At 38.3% G+C, this 22,888-nt stretch overlaps 1 protein-coding gene across 1 annotated transcript in view; it reads left to right on the plus strand.

Annotated features, from left to right (window-relative positions):
• The window catches only part of LOC150077735 (uncharacterized), a 45,267-nt gene that overhangs the window by 11,329 nt on the left and 11,050 nt on the right, over positions 1 to 22,888 (plus strand). Inside the window, exons 2-6 of the mRNA XM_090385232.1 lie at positions 6,913 to 7,010; positions 8,058 to 8,194; positions 12,182 to 12,270; positions 19,478 to 19,553; positions 20,247 to 20,369. Of these exons, the coding sequence (XP_090241358.1) occupies positions 6,913 to 7,010; positions 8,058 to 8,194; positions 12,182 to 12,270; positions 19,478 to 19,553; positions 20,247 to 20,369 (523 nt within the window). The remainder of the gene's footprint in view (positions 1 to 6,912; positions 7,011 to 8,057; positions 8,195 to 12,181; positions 12,271 to 19,477; positions 19,554 to 20,246; positions 20,370 to 22,888) is intronic.

Below are 22,888 nucleotides of genomic sequence, written 5' to 3' on the forward strand. Positions count from 1 at the left end.
AGATAATATAAGCCACCAGCATTACAAGCAAGCTCTGATATATAGAGACTCCTTAAGAGCAGTCGCCGCCATTCAGTCTGGTACTTCTCCCCACCATCTCATTCTGAAACAGATCCGATCTCAATTACATCAACATCAAACAACCGCCCAGATGGTCACTTTCTGCTGGATCCCTGGTCATGTCGGCATCCCAGGTAATGAATGTGCGGATCGTGCTGCTAAACATCCTGACAGTGGATCATTCTTCCATCTGAAAGTGCCATACACTGATTATAAATCCATTGTTAAAAGAGCATGTAGGATTCAATGGTCAAAATTGTGGCAAACTAAAGTCAATAATAAATTATTCCAGATTAAAAAAGAACCTCAGCTGCGCACTTCTAGTTTCAGGAAAAGCAGGCGAGAAGAAGTTATTTTGGCAAAACATCCGAATTGGTCATTCATATACAACTCATCAGTTCTTTCTTCTGGGAAACAATCCTCCTCAATGTTCCTTCTGTCAGACCCAACTAACAATTAAACATATCCTAATAGAATGCCGTCAATATTCAAGTATTCGGAAATCCAGTTTTTATTCGCTGTCCAATTTGCAGGAACCTCTGACTTTATTAAACATTCTTGGGAATAATGCAAATTTTGAAGAACTATTTCAATACTTGAAACGCATTAACTTGTATAACCATATCTGAAAGCCATAATATAAAAGATTCAGTCATAAGTTATCATTTTTGATATAGTGTGCATATTCCTAATGATTATGCCCTGCATACGGAGTGTAATATTAAGGTTTCAGTAGAGAACGGCACTTGAGATAGTGAAGGAATGGCCAGACACTCTGTTAAACGATCTCATGAGCTAATATTCAACCTCGAGGATGAACTTGCAATGCGACTAAGGAATAGAGGAACAAATTTGCAAGGCACACATAGAAATAGGAAGGACACATTTTAAAATGTATTGGGTCGCTAGGCACGGGTCCCTAATTATTACATGTTCTTGTCTAGTCCATAAAGCAGTATACACACACTGGCCAAAAAATTACGAACCTTTTAAGACAGTAACAGACAGAAGAAACACAAATAAATGCAAAGAAAACTGTGATTCGTGGGGTGATGGAGTGTCTCGTTGAGTCTACTGCACTGGCTTCAGATTATTGCTTTTCGACTGCAGTAATGTGAAGCCAGAATAGAGAAAACGCCTTATCTAGCACAGTTTGAAAAAGATCTTATTGTGGGTACACGTTCAGCAGGAGCCATTCAAGATACGAAAGACACATAGTATAGTGGCATAGCATTTAGGATCTCGCGCCATCAGTGGTTTCCTAAACAAAAGACACAATTGGTTTCTCAAATGCATCCATTTCGAAAGTTTTTAATGACCGGAAAGCAAGCGGTTTTTCACATCTCAAAGGAGTAAATATTGAAGAAAAACAGTACTTCAAGGGGGAAGCCGTCGTAGTCCAAGGAAGACTGTGCAGAAGAATAGAACATACAGTGTACAGCAGATAACATCTGAATTCAACCAAGCCCTTGTACTGTGCACAAGGAATTGAAGAAATTGAGTATTGGTAGTCGCCTGCCTATTCAGAAACTACTTGTTTCAGAGAAAAAACAGAAAAACCTGCTTGCAGTGGTGCCGAGAACATTGCGATTCATCAATATCTTAAACTTTAAAAACAATATCAAAAACTTTAAATTTTACGTGACATGTTTTTCATTAAGACATTTGGTCTTAACTAAATATCGATATCTTAACTCTCTTCAGGTAATGTCCTTTACCCGATACACAGTAGTGTGCATTTTTATTATCCATGGTAGCATAGCAAGATGCGTGTCTCGGTCTCATCAAAAGGGCTGAGAACAGATTACCGTAGTTGTACTTTCTGATACAAAAGTTATTATCGAAGTAAAATAGAAATTAAACATTCGACTAGTGAAAACAACCGTGATGGTGGTTCTAACTGAATACTTAAAAACCTGAGACAATAACTGTTATAAAGGTATTTCCTCTTTAATATGATTAACTGGGTGTCCCAGAAAATAACAAATATTTCAATTCATGTGAATATTAAGTTACGAAATACATAGCTGGCATTCTATTTTATTTAGGGAGTCACAACGAGGCTGGTAGATTTTAAGTTACTCGATTTAATAGTTCTTGGATGTCTGAAGAATTGTGGTGATCGGGCTATACTCATTGCGAAGAATTATATAACCGAAGAGAAACTTCTTCTGAAAATTTATTATAAAACGAAGACAAATGAACAGGTGAGAATCTTCACGTGGCATCAACATCATAAAATGAAACTTAGTTTCATTTAAAAAACACTGTTTCCGATATTAAGAGCATTTTTAATTTCAAAGTGAATATCTTGGAAATCATAAGAAATTTAAATTTGTCTTTGACAGTTTCTCCTGTAAATGCAACCTTCTTACTTAGCTTTTTTGAGATGCCCGGCAACATCCCCAATTATCAGCCCAGGTAGCTTTGTACTATCTACTAGTGTTTAATATAAAATAAATAAATAATCTTTATAGGGCAGTACAATACCATCTAGCTACACAGTATGCGACAACATATTGTCATCACTGTATCCTAGTATTGGGAATCAAAAATAGAAATATTTTTGGGATTAAGAACAATATGAATAGATACACCATACATTGCGGATTTGCCTTTCATGGCCTCAAGGCCGGGGTTGTGTATTGTATTTAAAAATATATTAACTAATTAAATAAAGTGTAAAATAGAAAATTATTATAAAAACTGAATAAAATAACTACAATAAAATGAATGGTTCATCTAAATAAATCGTATCACTTTGATTTCCTAGAGGATGAAATTTAGAATGGATTTGATATGATGTAAGTTTGAATGGTGCAAAAAAGACTACGGTTATAATTCGCCAGGACAACTTAGAATAGCCATTACTCAAGTAAGGCAGCAAAGGAATGAACCACAAGTACAGTGTTCGACCAAATTAACAGAACACGTAGAAAATGTGGTGCAACTCGTGAAGCTTGCGATGAAGCCGGACAAAATTAATATGGTGGTGTACCTCAGAATAACGATGAAATGAGGAGACAGCGAGAAACTTCGGATAGGCATAAGGGACATTTCTGTGGGTAATAAAAGAATTACAAAAAAAAAAGTCACATTACAGAAGTCAATACAAAATGCACGAATAGATTGTCACAAGAAATCAGTACGGCGTATGATCCCTCCAACGGCTAATCAGACTGGACAGAGGTGAACCCTAGTTCAGTATAAGAGTGTCTATAAGATTCTGTTTCGATAAATCCCAGTCTTCCACCAGCGCACACTTTAGCTTACCAAGTGACCGAGGAGTTCGCTGTCGGCGTGCAATGCGACGCCCAAAGGCATCCCACACGTGTTCGATCGGATTTAAGTCTAGTAATTGTGCTCGCCACGGCAGTAATTGTATATCTTCGGTTTCAAGATATTCTTCCACCCCTTGAGCTCTCTGTTGAGTGCTATTGTCGTTCATGAAAAGAAAATCTGGGCCAACCGCACCCTTAAAAAGTTTCACATAGGGTTTGAGGATATGTTCTTGGTACCTCTGTGCAGTTATGGTACCCCTATCAAAAACATGACGAGGGGTGCAGTCGTTGATCATTATTCCTCCCCCAAACGAGAACAACGCCTCCACCGTAAGTATCCCTTTCTCTGATGTTGGAGGGACGGTACTGCAATCGTCATTGTCTCCAAATGTAATAATATCTAGAATCTGTTTGTAGGCTAAAACGGGATTCAGCAGAGAACACAACTGTATCTCATTTGTCAGGGCTCCAAGTCACATGTTCATGGCACCAGTTTCGACGAGCTGTGCGGTAGTTTGGAGTTAATGGGATACGAATCACTGGCTTCCTTGCGTGGAGTCCACTTGAACTGAGCCTTCTTAACACAGTCCGGTTGGATATGTTTTCACCTGTGGCTGCAGCAACCTCAAGTGACAGTTGATGACAGGACATCGTAGTGTTTTGTATTGCTATTAGAGCTTGACTTTGACCAGCTCTTCTTCTAATGGTTTCTGTCTCCTGAAACTGCTTCCATAAATTATTATTATACCGTCAATACATAAACTCGCATTTGTGTCTGTAAAATGCGTGTGTTCTCTGGTCGATTTGCTGTTTTGCTAGACGAAAAAATCCCAGTTTCTGGAAAAAAAAAAAAAAAACCCCTTACTATCTATGCCTGAGACTGACTAACTCAGCCACGGAGTGAAAAAAGCCCATTAAAGTTCCTCACGTCATCTACGGGATTCGAACCGGGGCCTTTTTCACCCGGTGAAGGAGGGTAATGATACAATTTGTGTTACCCGCGCAGACATGCTGCTTCCATTCATTTCATCTCATCTGTATTTCTGTTCAATGGTGGTTCCAAGGCTCTCGTCCAAATCCACCTAGTATTATTGTATAACATACACTCTGTATAAAGGCCTAAAAAACTGCTTCCATTGTGCTCGAGACGATACTGCGTGACACACACACATATATCCAATGTGCCACCTCCGTCTGGGAACGCCCAGCTTCAAGTGGTCCAACAGCCTGCCATCGCAAAGAAGCATCTAAAGAACGATGACTGGCCATCCTGAGTATTAGAGATGTGACTGTCCCACTGAGCAAGCCAAAAAACGGGAATGAAGTGATGTGGTCGCAACCACTGTTTTTATAGACATGAATAATTTGCATAATGTGCAGCCTCTGTAAGATGGTGGATCGATTTGTATTGGACACTCGGAATTTGCATACCAGGATGCCTATTATATCAAATATTCGCCTTTGGCGACACTGTTCTCAATGAAACATTCATGAAAAACATTTTGTTCTGTTAATTTTCTCCGGAAACTCAGCTCTTTCGTCAGGTAAACAGACAAATCAACCAGAAAAATACGAAATTTATAGACATATGATTTATATGACGCAATATTACATAAGTCGCTCATGTGCCCATCACTCTATAACAACAACAACTACAACTCCTACACGAAGCACAATGCTAGTTCGCCCAGTAGAACTTTGCGGAAGTACTGTCGTAGCGTCGCTCTTTCTTATTATCTTGACATTTGACCACTCTAAATTTGAGCTAGGCGTAATTGGACCTCTCAGGCACATTAACAAAATCTTGCGAACTATTACGCCATATATCTGAATTAGTGTATTTGAGTTTAACTAGCAGAAACTCAAATTAACAATGCCAAGAACTCAACAGCACCATATTACAACTTGTGAAATAAATACGCGTATCTAAACAACGTAGACAAAACCCGGGACGAAGTGTTTTTACTTGATGTTTTCAGCGTTGTCAGTGTTTTCAGTGTAAAGTCATTGTCATGTTCCTGAAACCACTCCATAGCGATTCGGGATTTGTGTACCTGCGCATTATCCTGCTGGAAGCAACCATCTGACTGAGAATAAACTGTCAACATGAACGGATGCACTTGGTTAGCAACGACGTTTAGGTACGATGTGGCATTCAGAAGTGAATCTATGGGTATCAATGGACCCAACGTGTGCCAAGAAAACACTCCCCACACCATAACACTGCCCCCAACACCATGCACAGTAGTAGCCAGACATGACGGGTCCATGGATTCATGTTGTTTGCGCCAAATTCTGAGCCTTCCATCAACATGATGCACCAGGAACTTCGTTTCTGTTGGCTGCACCATTCTCGTTACACCGTTTAATCAGTGGCGCGTGAAAAGTTCAGGAGAACTGCCGCTTCAGAGATGCTTTGTCCATCACGTCTTGCACCTACTACCATGCCACGTTCGAAGTCCGTTAGATCACTCCTTTTCCCCATTCTTGTGCGCTTAACTGATACTAGAAAGGTTGTTCTGCTGCATTTATATCCACAACTGTAGTCATGTGACTTGCAACGTTGTGGGACAAACCATTTGTGTGCACATCAGGGGCATACCTAATAAAGTGGCAGCACAGTTTAGAACGATGTAATTTCTGCGGTCATGTTAGAAGTGAGGGTAATTAACGATTTTGTAAATGGGTGTTGAATGCTTCGAAAAAATTAACCTCAACTTACCTTTCCAATAACTGTGTGTGGTATTTAATTGATATGGCGTGAGCAAGTGAAAATTGCGTGTAATTCATTGATACTCTTTGGGCCGTGCAAAATATTATTAAGATTATTGAAAATGCGAATATTAAAGCTGCAATCATCAGTCGCATTTCCATTGACATCAATGTGCGAAGAAAGAGCTCGCTAGCCAGTGTGATTCGTCACTAATCCATACAAAAAAAAAAAAAAAAAAAAAAAAAAACAAATTTGACATCATTAAATGATGAAGTATACCTGATGACCTAGAAAATGAACAGATGCAATTCCAGAAGGTTTCAGATAATTTCTTTCCAAAAAGGGAATTTAACCAAATATTAAAATACTCATATGTCGATTTGTATTAATCCTTTTAATTATGTAAAAAATGAAACCCATGTGAAGATTTATTGGTGTTACTTTTATTCTGACTGGACACTGTTCAGTCAGAATAAATCCATTTAAATAACTGCCCTCTAATAATAATTATCCAAATATAACACTCTGCATAGTGTATAGAGTCTTATATTTGTATAATTATCTAAAATTATTAAAGGGCTAGTTTATTTAAATTTTATTGATCATATAAATGTTAATACTAACTTCGTTCCTTTCAATACGAAAAGTAAAATTAAAAGCTTTAATTATAATTTAATATTAATTTTAATTAAAATTTTGATTAATATTAAAAGTTTTCTTTTTTTATTATTTATTTACAAGTAATTAGATTAAGCACGCATTTTTAGCAGCGCATAATTTATGATTCAGTAACTGTGATTATAATTACATTTTATTTATTTATATTTGTAAATAACTATATATTTTTTAATCTACCAGGACGTAGATCTCATAACTAATGAGAATAAAACGCTGCAAGTGATTTATGGAAATCCTTTGTTTGTGCAGTTGGTAGCATCCGTAGAGGTAGACAATAGGTAAGTCTTAATTTCAGAAAAATAATGAACTCTAAGTGTACAACAAGGCTTTCAAATCAGTTTAAATCCTTCAAATCTCCTACCTGGAATTCGAGTTTTTCATCCAACAAACCGACTGAAGAATACACGCTATTAGAGACACAATATACTGACGTCTTATAGCCTTAGTTACTTTGGCGCTTAAAGGACACACGCATGAATATCAAAATCAGTTCTCTAAGTAGATGACAAAGATTTACAGTGTAGTTGGCAAGGACCTCACAAGAAGATGTTTTCGAAATCTCTGACTGATTTAACCCTGACTACTTGTTGCTCACCCACGATGAGTGTAATATCCTTCATCGATATATCAGTGAGACAATGTCCTTTGACGCTCAATTGTATTTGCCCAGTCAATGATTAATCTCAGTATCGACTACTCTCAGTAGTTCTTCGTCATTTGGGAATAGTTGCTAAGAAGAAAATGCTGTTTTTGGGATAATTTCTAGTGGCAACTACTGGTAATTTCAACTGATAGTGCCGAAATATATATACAGTATATGCATAAATCTGTAAAAATATATGTAGCACTCTTGAGAATTGAGAACTTAAGCTCTCATGAGAACCTCAACCTTTATACAGTTCAAACAGTACACGTTAGCACAGTGGTTATGATCACAGCCCTTTTTAAACCGGGTGGAAAATGCCCAGGTTCGAATCTCTGCAATGAAGCGAGGAAATTTTATGGGCCTCTTTCACTTCTTGGCTGAGTTAGTCAGTCTAATTCGTGGACAGCAAGGACTCTCCCCCCCCCCAGAAAATCGGGGTTTTCGCCCAACATAACGGGCAAATCGACCAAAGAATACACGCAATTTATTGACATTATACACATGGGCTTATAAATTAGGAATTGGGTGGTCCTAATAAGACAGTTATACAGTTCAAAAATAATTAAGTTTACTTTGTACGCTCTGCTGTTTTGTGGCAACAGTGTTTCATCACTATGCCTGGTAATAATTTGTTATTGTTATTCTTTGAATTAAAATTCACATTTCTTGTTTTTTGTAGCTTGATTATAATTGAGGAATTCGTGGACGGTCGAGACATATTTCACTACGTGTCGCAGCACGGACCAGTTCCTAAAGATTTAGCCAGGATCTGGTTGGCCCAACTTTGCATGGCTATTGGATTCCTGCACGAGAAAGGTGATTACAAAATTATGAATGATTTCATTTACTTAGTGTTTGAAACAAAAATACCTCAATACGCCTGGATGCAATTTATCTGAACACAAATTCCACCAATAATCGATTGTGACGGAAAACTGTTTGGTGAGTGTCTCCTCCCTGCCCGCTTCTCTACGAGTTCTGTTTTAAAGTACGAGGGCTTCCTTGCTACCCTCGTATTTCTGGCTTCCCTGTAAGCATGTGATAATATGAGTTGAAATGCATCGTGACTGCTGAGTTCTATAAATAATTGCAATATCCTTCATCGATATATATTACAACTCTTCTAATAACCGCATTTATGTCTTTCTGAAAATAGGAATTAGATTTGAACAGAATATTCGAAATTAAGAAATAGGAATTGATAACTCTCGGATGGAGGAACAACTCAAGTGAAATTCTATTTTTATTTATGTTTTTGTCTTGTCTTTTCTAGAATGCTGTTATGGCATACAGATAAAAATATACTAATGTCTAACATTACTTTCATTTCGAAGGGATTCAAACCCAGTCGTTTTTCCGCACGTGGAAGGACGGTGATCTGCTAATGGCGAGGGCCGGTTGGTTGGAATTTACAGAGGAAACGAAAGCCGTGAGAAGTCGATATATACTGAGTGATCACTGAATTATGACCACCCCTATGAAAACCCCTATGAATTATGACCACCCCTATGGGCATGCCTCACTGAATAATTGGGGGTCACCTACCCTATCGACCCTCTTCTTCCTATTTCACTCCCCAGCCTTCACTCTCCCCTCCCAGCACTTTCTTTTGCACAGTGTATAGCCCTACACGTCCAAATTTAAAATACACCAAAAAAATTTCGCCCAACCTTTTAGGCACTTCAGAAACAGTCCTTCAGCGTCAAACCCCATAGTAGCGCTTTAATGTAAGTGAATTAAAATCAACCTCGGTCGTTCCAATTTTATTTTAGGTCCTAGCCACTAAAATCCCAGGAAAGTAAGTGGCAGGACCTGCCAGAGTACAATTGACTCAATGGTAACACCCGGCTAGCCTCCACGTGGCGAGGTATGGGCAACGTCGGGTCCCATTAGGGGCCTGGCGGCCAATAAGCCCGATAAACAATGGGCACAACATATAACACTACTCATGACCCACACACTTCTAAATCTCTGGCTTTGACAAGGTACTGTCACCGATACATAGAACATTCGCGGAGATGGGAGAAATCCCAGGAGCCGCTAGACCCTCAATATACCTCATACCTCATACCTATGAAAACTGAATGCGACCCGTTGACCATGTGAGGTACGAGAGTGAGGAATTAGTTGGCCTACGTAGCATAGATAAGGTGTCAGTGGTTCATCAGGTAGCAAAATTCCGAGCGTGATGAATAAAAGAAAGGATTAATCGTACTTTAATAAAGGACAGATTGTGGGTACTCGACGAGCTGGTGCCTCAATTCCCCAAACGGCTGAACAGGTGGGGTGTTCGAGAGCCGCCGTAGTTAAAGTGTACCAGGACTGGCGTCAAAATGGTCAAACAACGACCCGACGGCAAAACTGCAAAGGTCAGCGAAAGGTTGATGTTAGAGGTGAGCGCCGGGTCAGACGTCTCATACAGGCGAACAGGCGCAGCACTGTTGAAGAGTCGACTACCCGATACAATATGGGCCAACCTGGAACAATATCTGGCATGACCATACGTTGCACGCTCGCACGTATGGGCTATACCAGCAGACGACCCCTACGGCATCCTCTCCTAATCAAGGTTCATCGGAGTAAAAGACTCGCCTAGTGCAAAGAGCTTGCAAGTTGGACGTTAGAAGACTGGAAGAAGGTGTGCTGGTCGGATGAGTCACGTTATTTAATCCACACTGCGGATGGTCGTGTACGGATTTGGCGTCAACAACATGAGGTTCTTCATCCATCATGCATGGTATCAAAAGTGCAGGCCGGTGGAGGCAACTGTATGGTCTGGGCATGTTTCATTGGCAGGAACTTGGACCCCTGGTTCATGTGTAACAACGTATCAGTGGTCTTCGCTATCGTCAACTGCTTGCTGACTGTGTGCATCCCGCTATGTTATACGTCTTCCCGAATAGCGATGGTCTTCCAAAATGAGAATGCGCCAAGCCATCAGGCAATTTTGCAGGAATGGTTTGAGGAACACAGTTCTGACTTCCAGCTTATCGATTGGCCTCCGAACTCCATATCAATCCCATAGAGCACTTGTGGAACACTATGGAAAGGGATATCAGGCGTCTTGATACACCAATCACCTCCATACATGCATTGCTGACCGCATTACACACAGCTTGGTTGGCCCTACCTCACTAACGCTTCCGATATCTCGCTGAATCAATGCCATGTCGGATAGCTGCTATACTGAAGGCAAAAGGAGGACCTACGAAGGTAGGTGGTCATAATTCAGTGATCATTTAAGTGTGTATATATATATATACACAGTAGAACCTGGATAAAAAGTTTTTCAAGGGCCTGGAGGTTTATAACTTCTTACGCGGTAAAACTTCTTAGAAGGGAAAATGTCCTAAGGTTATGAAATATTAACGACCCAAATAAAAATGAAAAGATACACATACATAAGTTAAAAATGCTTTTCAAGTACTATTTAAGAATTTATAAATATTTTACTGTGCCTATCGGAAACAGTTTTAAACTGTGGATTTCTAATTGCTTAACATTCTGTTCATTAAACTCATTACCAAGTTGGAAGGATGAGCTCCTTTGGAGTTTCAACATACTTTAAAAGGTCACAATTACAGTAAGACAGATCGATAATCCATAAAGTAATTCTGAACTGTTCACAACCATAAGAACTTAACTCTTAACGTGTTTTGCTGGTAAATAAAGTCATCACTATCTTCCTATACTTGAGGCATCAACCATTGCTGCAGCATATCGAGGTAGGATTGTCCAGTTACAGTGGTAGAGGTACGACAGGTAACGTCAACTGGCGGTGAATGATGTAACTACACGCCTTGGCAGTAACTGGGAAACTTTCACGTTTTCTCTTTCACATGGTATAAATAAGTAAAGGTATCTCTCATACTCCATGTGCAATAAATTATTAAAAGTGTTTCCACCATTTATAAACACCCTGTGTATATATATATGAATGATTCTTTGTTTTGGATAAAAAAAATCCATGAAATCCTATTCCGAAACAAGCTCCAGTTGAGTTAGGGGAATTTTTGCCATGGTCAAGTTGGTCAGTGTATAGCGAGGATTGGATATTTTTCACGAGGAAACTTGGTTTTCAGATCTATCAAACAGCATATGGATAGGATATGATTGCAACTCGTAGGATAAAAAATGTCATATTAGGACCACCAGAGATCGATCTCGTCTATCGCAATTTGTGTCCATAAATTGAGCGTGTTTTGTGGAAGTTTGCCTGTTTTGCTGGATGAAAAACCGGAGTTTCCGATAGACAAAAATTGCCATCCACATTTGAAACCAACAAACTCAGTCACGGAATGACAAACGCATATAAATGTTCTTTGCCTCATTGATGGGATTCGAATCCCAACCTTTTCCACCTCATGTGGGGAGGACGAAGATTATAACTACCATGCTATTCGGCCAAACTGTCGTCGATAGTAGGATAGACGCAAGTTACAAATATATATTGTATAACTCATAGCTCGTAGCCTTAGCTACCTTGCAACTGGACTCTATATAATGTTGTCTGCCTTCTATATAAGAGTTTAGCTTCAGTTGTTATATTTAAATTGGCCCAGTCGGTAAAAGAACAGGTGAAAAAAGGGCTATGTTAGAGATATTAGACTACAGTAAACAGCTTCAATCAACCACTTAATATCAGCTACATTCGTGTAAAGTTATCGATAGCGCACACTGCATGGCTATGTATCACTCAGAATCGCCGATGCTCTAGTACTAGCATAATAATTAAATTTTATATTTTGATTGAATCCTGTTAAAGCTTTTTTCTTAATGGATTAATAAACTTTATATTTTCAGGCATCATGCATCGAGATATAAAGCTGACAAACCTCGTTTTGGACAGATATTCGAAGTGTTTAAAAATTGCTGATTTTGGCTACTCCACAGTAAGTGTTGCGCATCATGTTTTCCATAAGTTAACTGAATTTCTGTAGTATAATCAAACGGACTGGATTACGTGCAAGGCTCAGCGTGGTCTGTGCTTGTTAACAGGAGAGACTGTTTTTACATGGAGGGGATACGCTTGAATAGAAGGGATGAAAGTGATTCTTGAATTGCTATTATTGGTACATGCAGCAGTGTGTGACATTGCTGACACAGCAGTGTGTGACATTGCTGACACAGCAGTGTGTAACATTGTAGGAATAGCAGAGACTTGATGTCACTCAGACATAAGTGATGCTGAATTTGAATATGAGGAGAAATACAATGTATACGGGAAGGACAGGAGAGGTGGAGGAGCTATGTTGTTAGTTAAAAAGAATATTGAATTTAAGGCAATGCATCCAGTTGAGTTGGGGGAAGAGTGCAATGTTGAGTCAGTTTGGTGTTGATATAAGCATTGGGAAAACAAAACTGAGAGTGGGAGTGTGTTATAGACAAATGATTGTGATGGGTATACCAAACAGCTATACAGGGAAATAAAGTGGGCAAGAAAATCGGAATGTCTGATAATGGGGATTTTAACTTTCTAGATGTTCACTGGAATTTGTGGATTGGCGAACTACACGCTAGCAAGACTTTTGTGGATTCCTTAGGTGACTGTTTTCTACAGCAGCATGTTAGAGAGGCAACAAGAAGAAGCGTAGGAGTACACCCTTACAAATAAAATGAAAATATTTATTTATCAGAAATAAATTCATGAAAGGCAGACAAAATTGGGATTTATTATTAAGGTTTGAAAATACTGGATTAGAAATAACGAGGTTATAAGTGTGTGAATTAAGTAGCGATTAAATGGAGATAAGAAGTAACACGTAGTACAAAGAGTGGGTACTGAGAGAAAACAAGACTGTGGCCCATACTATGGAAGGAGTAGTTATTTGCGAACAAGCAAAAAAGGGTGCCCTAAGAGCGGGGGACAATAGGACCGGGAAATAGAACTACGAAGGGCTTTTGAAACAAGTCTCGAAGCTGGACGGAAAAACAGGAAGTTCGTCGGGACAGTCGGGCATTCACGTCAGAAAACTGCGTCAGACGTGAAAATAGGTAAGGGTGCATGTTAGCGGTACAGTGTAAGCACAAAAATAGTTACTTTAATGAGGCGCTCGGAATACATGAAAGAGTTGTAATGCTGGAGTGCGAAGTAAACAAGAAAACAAGAAATTACAAGAGAGGGTGGTTTGTTGCATAAGGAGAAGGAGGCGGCAGTGCTGGGTGTCTAGCAAACTGGTAGAAGTGAGAAATTAAGTATAGCAATGAGAGTGGTTGGGAACTCCTGAGGAAAATAACAGTTCGGGTTCGGAGTGAAGGGGTTTGAGTTCGGAAATCGTCGGCAGAAAGAGGGGACGCCAGAAAAGAAAGAAAAAAGAGCGAAATGGATGAGTAGGGGTAAAGGAGTGGAGAGAAACGCGAGGAGGTGAACACGTGGAGAGTTTGCTCTTTGTTTGGGAAGTGCGGACGAGTAGGGAGATATGTGGGTGTAAAGTTTAAAGTAAAAGTGGAGATCGCTCTCAGTCGGTTGATCGGCAATCTAGACAGTTAAATCGCATTATGTATTTCTCAAGAATAATGTGTGCAGGAAACTGAACTGCACCTGTGTCTAGATCGGAATCGCAGGCTACATTACTGAAGGTTAATTCGTGTAGGAAGCTGCACGTGTCTAGATCCGTTCCCGCCTAGAATGAGCTAGGTACGCAGGTGTGTGAATCAAGAAATCAACGTGGAAAGATAGTGTCCAGTTGAAGAGCACCAGAAGAAGAGATAGACGGCCAGAAAAATTGGAAACGGATGTGGAAAGCCTCTCTGCCACGGAATAAGAGCCAAAGCTGAAATAAGAGCCCAATAAAAAGAGTTAAAAAGGAATTGGAAGGGACGGTCCGCTTCAGAACGTAAGTGTGTTCCAATTTATTGAACCCCGAACTTATCGACTTATAAGTTGTACTGTTGTGTGAGATATTGGTTGATATTTTCTTTCAAAGGAAATTTATTCGCAATGTACCAATAAGTTAAGTTGGATTAATATAGATTAATTTGACGACATGAAATGATGTAAAAGGATAAAAGAGAAAGAAAGAAATAAGGGAATTAATAATAATATTAATCATAGGTGTAGTAGAGAGAACGTGATAACATATGTAATTTTCTAGATAATGTGTTAACAGATAAAATGCTAGGTAATATGGTAATCTGTGAAAAGAAAAATTATTTTATTGAGAAACCTTGAGAGAAAGAAAAGGGGAACTCTGTCCTGCATGAGAAAACGGAAGTAACAAATATGCTTTTGTGCGTGAGTTTGTAGTAAGTAAATGCCTGCTGATGTAAGGTGATGTGTACGAAATTCTGTAAAAGAAAAGAAGAACCTCTACCTAAGTAATAGTTGCCTTTAATGATATTGTCAAGTACATTATTAGCCTCAAAAAAGATCGAAGCGTCTAAAGCCGGCATTGGTAGAAGAATCGATGGCATACTTTGACACGAAGTGTGTTCATCAGGATATGTTATATGGACCGATCCCTGGACACTCTAAACCGCTTTCTCCTAGATGGATTCCGCTTATGTCTTAATTTCAGCTTGTTTGAGATGATCTAATCCCCATAAGGATTATTTTAAACTAAATTCATAATTTAGATGTCTACCTTCTCAATAATTAGGTCAGCGATGCAGGTGGATGCAAGCATGTAAAAGAAGATATGTCGCAGATGTTCACAAATATGCTTTTGCTTCAGTCTGAACAGAGATCGTAGCGGTTTTATACCAAGCTCTTTGACAATGAATATTATGATTAGCCGTGTTTAGTGATCACGTGGAAAATGTCGGTTCAAACTCTTATAACAAGGCCGTGCAACGTATATAACATGGCTGTTTTGAGTCTACTACTTCTTTGGCTAGTTGGCTAGATGGTGGAGAAATGACAATGTGCACTGTTAATTAAATAAACATGAATCAACAAGGCCATATTTCTGCATTGTAGAAGAAAAAAGCGCCTATAATTATTAAACGCAAATGTGCTATGGGTACGACCCGAATTTCAATAAGCTTTTGAGCTTTCATATTTGCTTGTACGAAAATGATGCGAACCACGCATATAGTTGAAAAACAGACTTTTAATTCTAAATCAAATCAATAAGGCTTATATTGAAACTCACGTCTTCGTAGTGCTAGCGACTCTTAATATATGCCATCAATAACAACCAAAACTATCTGTTACTGCCAGTTATATGCCAGCTTAACCATTTTTATGATATAGTAAATATAGTATGAATCATAGGTTTAAGCTAAGTTGAATTTAAGTTGATATAAGTTAATATAAGAAATGGTATAAACCAGCATTAAGGCGAAAGGAATAGGCTGCAAGGATAGAAAACAAACCTCAATCTCCCTCGAATACTCTAATAGATTTTGAGGCATAATATATTAGAGTTATATAGTATACAGATAAGACAAAGAAAAAGAATGCAAAGTACTTCGGAAAATTACCGGGGGTGTAAAGTCCCGTACCTTAGTAGGGTTCCTGGTAATTCTTTGTGTAAAGAAGCATGTACTTATGAGAATCATTAAACGAACATTATGTATTCAATAATAACTGATAAAATAAAAGGAGGGGTTATGCTATTAGTTAAAAAACACATAAAATCCAAGGAAGTGAAGCCAGTCGACATCGCTGGACAGTGCAGTGTCGAGTCAGTTTGGTGTGACATAAGCATTGGGAGATCAAAATTGAGAGTAGGAGTGTGCTATAGGCCTAATGACTCTGATGAGTATAATAAGAAACTGTTCGGAGAAATAGAGTGGGCCAGTAAATCAGAGAGTCTTATAATGGGGGATTTTAATTTCCCAGATATTGACTGGAATTTGGGGGCTGGTCACTCACACAGTAGCAAGGCTTTTGTGGATTTATTGGATGATTGTTTTCTACATCAGCATGTTCGGGAGGCAACTAGAGGGAGTAATACTCTTGATTTGATTATCAGTAGTGATTCTTCATGCATTAAGAATCTGCAGATAAATGAACCACTTGGTGGCAGTGATCACAGTGTGCTGAAGTGGGAGTTACTCAAAGAGGTAACTACCATTAGGGGTAAAGGGAAGGGGTATTGCTTTCGTAAAGGCGACTACAATGGACTGAGACAGTATTTAAATTCTATACAGTGGGATCAACTGATGATATTGCCAACAGCAAATTCAAAATGGGAAGCATTCAAAGAACTTATCGTGGAAGCTACTAGGCTTTACATACCAACTAAGAAATATTGTTCAAGGTTTAGGCCTAAATGGTTGTCAGATGAACTAATGAGGCATATGGCAGAGAAGAAAAATGCATGGGATACATACAAATTAACACGTGACACGGACGCCTATGATAGATACAAGTTGATCTGTAACCAAGTTACAAAGGAGGTTAGGCAGGCGAAGGCAGATTACGAGAGATCCTTGGCAAGGGATGCGAAGAAAAACAGCAAAGAGTTCTTTACTTATGTAAACTCTAGAAGGAAGGGGATGAATCAGATTGGTCCACTTGAGATCGATGGGTCAACTGTTGATGACCCTGCTCGGGTAGCTAACAAACTAAATGAATATTTTGCATCGACATTCACACATGAGGAGTTATTCAGCGAGGGGAATGCCAGAGGTGTATTCAACTCTAGCAGTAAGCTAGAGAATCTTGTAATAACTGAGAGCAAAGTGGAGGAGAAATTGTTGAAGATAAACACAAGAAAGGCACCTGGGGTGGATGGGATCTATCCAGTTATATTAAAGGAGGCAGCAAAGGAGGTAAGCAAACCCTTAGCCATAATTATGAGAGCTTCCTTGGACTCAGGGGAGGTACCCATTGACTGGAGATGTGCAAATGTGACCCCAATTCACAAAGGGGGATCAAAGGCTGACACAAGTAATTATAGACCTGTGAGTTTAACTTCTGTTCCCGGAAAATTAATGGAGGCACTGGTGAAAGAAGCACTGCAGGATCATCTAGACAAGACTTCAGTTATAGCTAGGACACAGCATGGTTTTGTTAAGGGGAAGTCTTGCCTGACCAATTTGATTGGATACTATGATGCAGTCACAAAAGAACTGGATGCAGGGAATAACTTTGATATTATATACTTGGATCTTAGAAAGGCTTTTGATACTGTTGCACATGGAAGACTGCTGCACAAATTGGAGCAGTGTGGCATTGGAGGCAAGTTGCTGCTATGGATAAAGGGGTGGTTGAGGGGGAGAAGACAGAGAGTGGTAATCAATGGACACTGCTCATCGTGGACTAATGTTATTAGTGGAGTCCCTCAGGGTTCAGTATTGGGGCCTTTATTGTTTTCTGTATTTATAAATGATATTGATGATGGTATATCAGGCTTAATGTCCAAGTTTGCAGACGATACGAAGGTTGGCAGGGTTGTCAAGGACACTACTGACACTATGCTGCTGCAACAGGATTTGGAAAGGTTGAGCAGATGGGCTTCGAGGTGGCAAATGAAGTTTAACATTGACAAATGTAAAGTACTACATATGGGAAACAGCAACCCCAGAGCAACGTATCAACTCTGTGGTACTACACTGACAGTGGTAGAGAATGAAAGGGACCTGGGGGTGGTGGTGCAGGCAGATATGAAGTTCTCTGAGCAGTGCAGACGAGCTGCAAGAGTAGCTCATGGTGTATTGTCAATGATATATAGGAATTTTTCTAGCAGGGATAAGGAGGTGATTATTCCCTTGTATAAGGCAATGGTCAGGCCACACCTAGAGTACTGTATACAGGCCTGGAGGCCTCATTTCAGGAAGGATGTAGAGCTGCTGGAACGAGTACAGAGAAGGGCAACTAGATTGGTGAATGGGACAAAGGGGTTCTCTTACGAAGAAAGGCTTAAGTTTTGCAAATTACAGTGTCTGGAAACTAGGCACCAGCGGGGTGATCTGATAGAGGTGTACAAAGCCTTGAATGGTTTGAGCATGCTCAATGCTGATGGGATTCTTCCTCTAGCTCAGAAAAATCACCTGAGAGGGCATAAATTCAAATTGAGGAAAGACAGATGTAGGATAGATGTGCGGAAATTTGCCTTTAGCCAGCGGGTGGTTGGTGGGTGGAACAGACTTCCATCCCTTGTCGTGGAAGTTGATAGCCTAAATAAGTTTAAGGCTCAGCTGGACAGGTATTTCGAACGAACAGAGGGGTGAAGTGGAAGTGGTTATTTTTATTTATTTATGTTACTTTTTTTTTTTTTTTTTTTTTTTTTTTGGCTGATGCTGCATAAGCTTGCTTTCTTGCATCAAATGCCTCTACTAATGCTAATGCTAATGCTAAATTTTGTATTTTCGGTATTTTTTGGTATTTTTGGTTTTTTTTTTTAGATTTTTAATTTAATATTTGTATTTTGTAGATATTCACTGCCAATTCTGTTTTTGAATTTTAATTTGTTATGATTGGTACCATTTTATGCTATAACTATTGAATTAAATAGGCTGAAATTCCGAATACGGTGCTCTTCTTGTTATGCTATGTAACGAACAGAAGGTTGCGGGAAGGACGTGAACTGAGAAAAATAATTGTAATTAGAAGGAAAAACATATTTATTAGAGGGGTGATGTTTTAATCGATCTTCATTTTTGTTTAGTGAAAAAAAGGTTATGTTTTTTTTTATGTGAAAGAATAATAAAAATACATACTTCTTTTAACAATAAAAACAAGAGAAATTAAATAATATATTTAAATATATATTTCCGCTGAGTGAATTTTTCGTAATAACTCTTCATTATTTGCTATTCTTCATAAAATTTTTCACAAGAATTAGCAAAATGGCACTTAACATGTAATATTGCTTTCAGCGTTTCTACAGTCAGCTGTGTTTTTGTTGACGTCCACAGCTTATTTACTATCGAAAACACTCTCCATTGTACTATTGGTTCCAGGCAAACATAATGCGAATGATTTGAATTATGTTTACCATTATTAAGTATGGAGTATCTAGTTGCTGCACTTCGCATTGTCCAATGTGGCTGTAGCTCTATCTGTTACTGGATATTACTGTCATTGCAAACGCCAATCTTTTATAATGCTGACAGGTTGTATTACTGCAGGGGCTCGGATTTATATGTAGAATTATATTCCATCACGAGGAATTCTCACAGGATTCTTTCATTATTGTTTACTCGCAGGCATCAAAACGTTCGCACGAATTTCTAGGAACATTGGGTTATCAAGCTCCCGAGATGTTGACCAGTAATCGTTACAGTAAGTTGCCCTCTTGTATAGATATAATTAAATATACACGTGTGCAGAACACAATGTTCATGTTTAGAAAAGTATGTTAAAACCATTTTATGAATTTTTAAAGTACGCAATTACCATTAGTACTAAAATTATATGGTAAATAACTCTTTGTTTAATGTATTGCAAGTTATTTAATTTTTATAATAAGGCCTCGTGAATACAGGAAGGTGGTTACAACCACCAATGGTTGAACCATCTTCCTCTCACCTCGAGTAGAACAGAAAAGCCGACCAACGTCGACTAAATTGGCCAGGGTGCAAAAAACCCCATGACTGGTTCTCCTCTAGAGATAATATTCAATATTCGAATTCAGTCCTTCTTAACACGTTGTGGAAAGATTAGAAAGTCGCTCTTAAGTCCAGATTGAAAATGGACACTTATGAAATGGTATATTATAAAACGATGAGTTTTTTGTCCACTACTACACAAATTTCTCGCTTTCCTTTTTCTTTATGTTGATTATAGAGTAATGGAGCTTCTATAGAAACAAAATATATGTAATACAGGTGAATGATCTTAAATTTATCATAGCTATCGCATATTATGACGATATTAGAATTATTCCTTCACTGACATTGTTACCTTGAATAATTTTGAATAAAGTCTTTGAACTCGAATATTCGCTCTTTTTATGTAAAATCCTTGTATTTTCAGATAAAGTTGTCGACTGGTGGGCGGTAGGAGTTGTGTCTTACTGTATTCTATACGCCAAGCCTTTAGGTCGCCCTAACAAATGGAAATCCACTAGAGTTACCGGCAAGTTTACAAGGAGAAGAGGTAATTCGACTTTTATTTTCTGAGTTAAGAATGTTCATTAAATATCTAGATTCTGATAAAATATCTGCTTTGGTATGATATAAAAGATAACGTATATTTTATCAAATTGGCATTTTAATGTAGCCAGTTGCTTTACCATGTTTGAGAACAAAATTTCATCGCTAACAAAGTTGGGCAGAATGCATGTCAAATTTATGGCCTATGGAGTAATTTGAAAAATTACGGGCACATCGGGGACAGTAGAATTGAGTTTGGTTCTTGCAAAATAGGAGCATCTAAGTTCATGAGGCATCGATATACAAGTAATAAACTTAAAAGGGGAAAAAATGGAAATAGTAATGTAAAATCATTAATAAGGTGTTGGACCGCCACGTGAGTCCGGTTCAGCCTTCATACGTCATGGCATAGAGCAGGGATGGCCAATGAGTCGATCACGGCTTTAATTTCGGTCGATCACGACGAATTTGAATTTTAAATATATTTAAAAAAGATCTCCAGGGACTCATATCTAGTGAGTATGGGCTTGACGCACCCAGGATCCTGAGCTGGATATTATCATTCTTCTCTTTCTTGGTGATTCCCTTCTACTTGTGACTCTTGTTTTCTCTCTCAGGATAATTCAGAATTTTTCTTTTTTTGCCTGTTGCACCAGAAGCCTCAGGCTTCCTTGCACCATATGGCTAATAATAATAATAATAATAATAAATAGATTATTTAAAATCGAAATGTTTTATTATTATTACAATTACGATTATTACAAATCCGTTGAACCACTTGACTACTCTTGTCGTCGCGCAGCCGCTAAGCTTGTCTAGTGAAAATTCACACAATTCGTTGTGCGTGTATGTGGCCCCTCCGCAGCCAGGTGGGCAGGAGCAGTAGTGCATAGCACACGCTTCTTGATTAGACCGGGGTTCGAGCCTGTAACCACCAAATACGGAGGATTCAGAAGGTCAGGGAATGACCACCGCATATTCCCAGCCCGGATAAAGGCGAGGGTTGGCGTCAGGAAGGGCATCCAGCCGTAAAAATTGCATGCCAAAACAATAAAAACGCTGCCCCATATATAATGGGAAAAAGCGAGGACAAAAAGAAAAAAGTTGTGTGTGTGTGTCGAATTCTTATTTAGTTTACTTAATATTAATAACTGGACAGTACTTATACATTAATTTGATTTGATTTTAAATGAATACTACAAAAAAGAGTAAAACTTATCATTTTCATCAAGAGTGAGAACTAGAATACTTTTTTGTAATGATAAAAGAAAAATGTTGTTTGATTTCCAGTGCTTTCGTGGCTATACCAAAAAAAAAGGAAATTTAGAAAGGCACTTCAACGCACTCCATGGTAAATGCCAATCGGATTTTCTGCTAATAGTGACCTCAGAAAAAATAAATCAAAAGAACTTAAATCCAGATTATTCGCGCAACAAAATTTCTTCATGACACCTAATTTACAATCGAAAGCAGTAACTGTAGCATCATTTAAAATGAGTCATATTGCAAAAAATGCAAACCATTTTCTGATGGTCAATTCATCAAAGACGCAATTTTAGAAATAAAAGATTCTCTTTATGAAAATTTTAAGAACAAAAATGAAATTAGAAGTGCTCTTCAAGATTCGCGGCGCATTGAAAAAATGAATGAAAATATGAGCGAATAATTGCGTGCTCATATTCCTAATGGTTCATATTCCAACTGGATCAATCTACAGACGTCAGTGATACAGCTCAATTGCTCGTTTTTATTCGTATGGATTTCGTTAAAAGAAAGAACTAGAGGTCTTGATATATTTAACGCATTAAAACGTTTTTTGAAAAAAAAAATTAAATTACCACTATTTAAGCTCGTATCAATAACAATTATTATTATTATATATCAATAACAACAGATGGAGTTAAAACAATGACGGGCCAACTTAACGGATTCATCGCATTGTGCAAAAAAGATGATGAATTCCCAGATATTTTGAGTTACCACTGTATCATTCACCAACAAGTGTTAGCCAGCAAAAGATTAAATACTAAAAGTGTTATGGACACAGCTTTAATTATCGCGAATTCCATCAGAGGACAATCTCTTCAAAGGAGACTTTTCAAAATGCAACTCGATGAAAATGAACCAGATCTGATATTACACACAGATATGAGGTGGCTGAGTCGGAGTAAGGTTCTACAGAGATTTCGAAATTTGCTGAATGAAAATAAAAAATTTGTTGATCAAAGGGGAGGTGATTATCAGCAGCTGGAAGATAGGGAGTGGTTGTGTAATCTGTTTTTTTTTTTTTTTTTTGGCAGATTTTACCAGTAAATTAAGTAGTCTGAATTTGGAATTACGAGGAAAAAATAAAAATGTGGGTGACAGGATTAATAGTATTTCTGCATATAAATATCAATTATTTTTGGCAATGGCTAAGGATCTAAAAGAAAAAGAATTCGATCATTTTGCAAATTTGCAAGGTAATTTAAAAATTGAAATACGTATGAATTTAAAATAAGAATTTTGAATTATATTAAATTT

Source organism: Mastigoproctus giganteus, chromosome 11 (assembly GCF_048544385.1).
Source record: "Mastigoproctus giganteus isolate SK-2022 chromosome 11, ASM4854438v1, whole genome shotgun sequence".
Taxonomy (NCBI): domain Eukaryota; kingdom Metazoa; phylum Arthropoda; class Arachnida; order Uropygi; family Thelyphonidae; genus Mastigoproctus; species Mastigoproctus giganteus.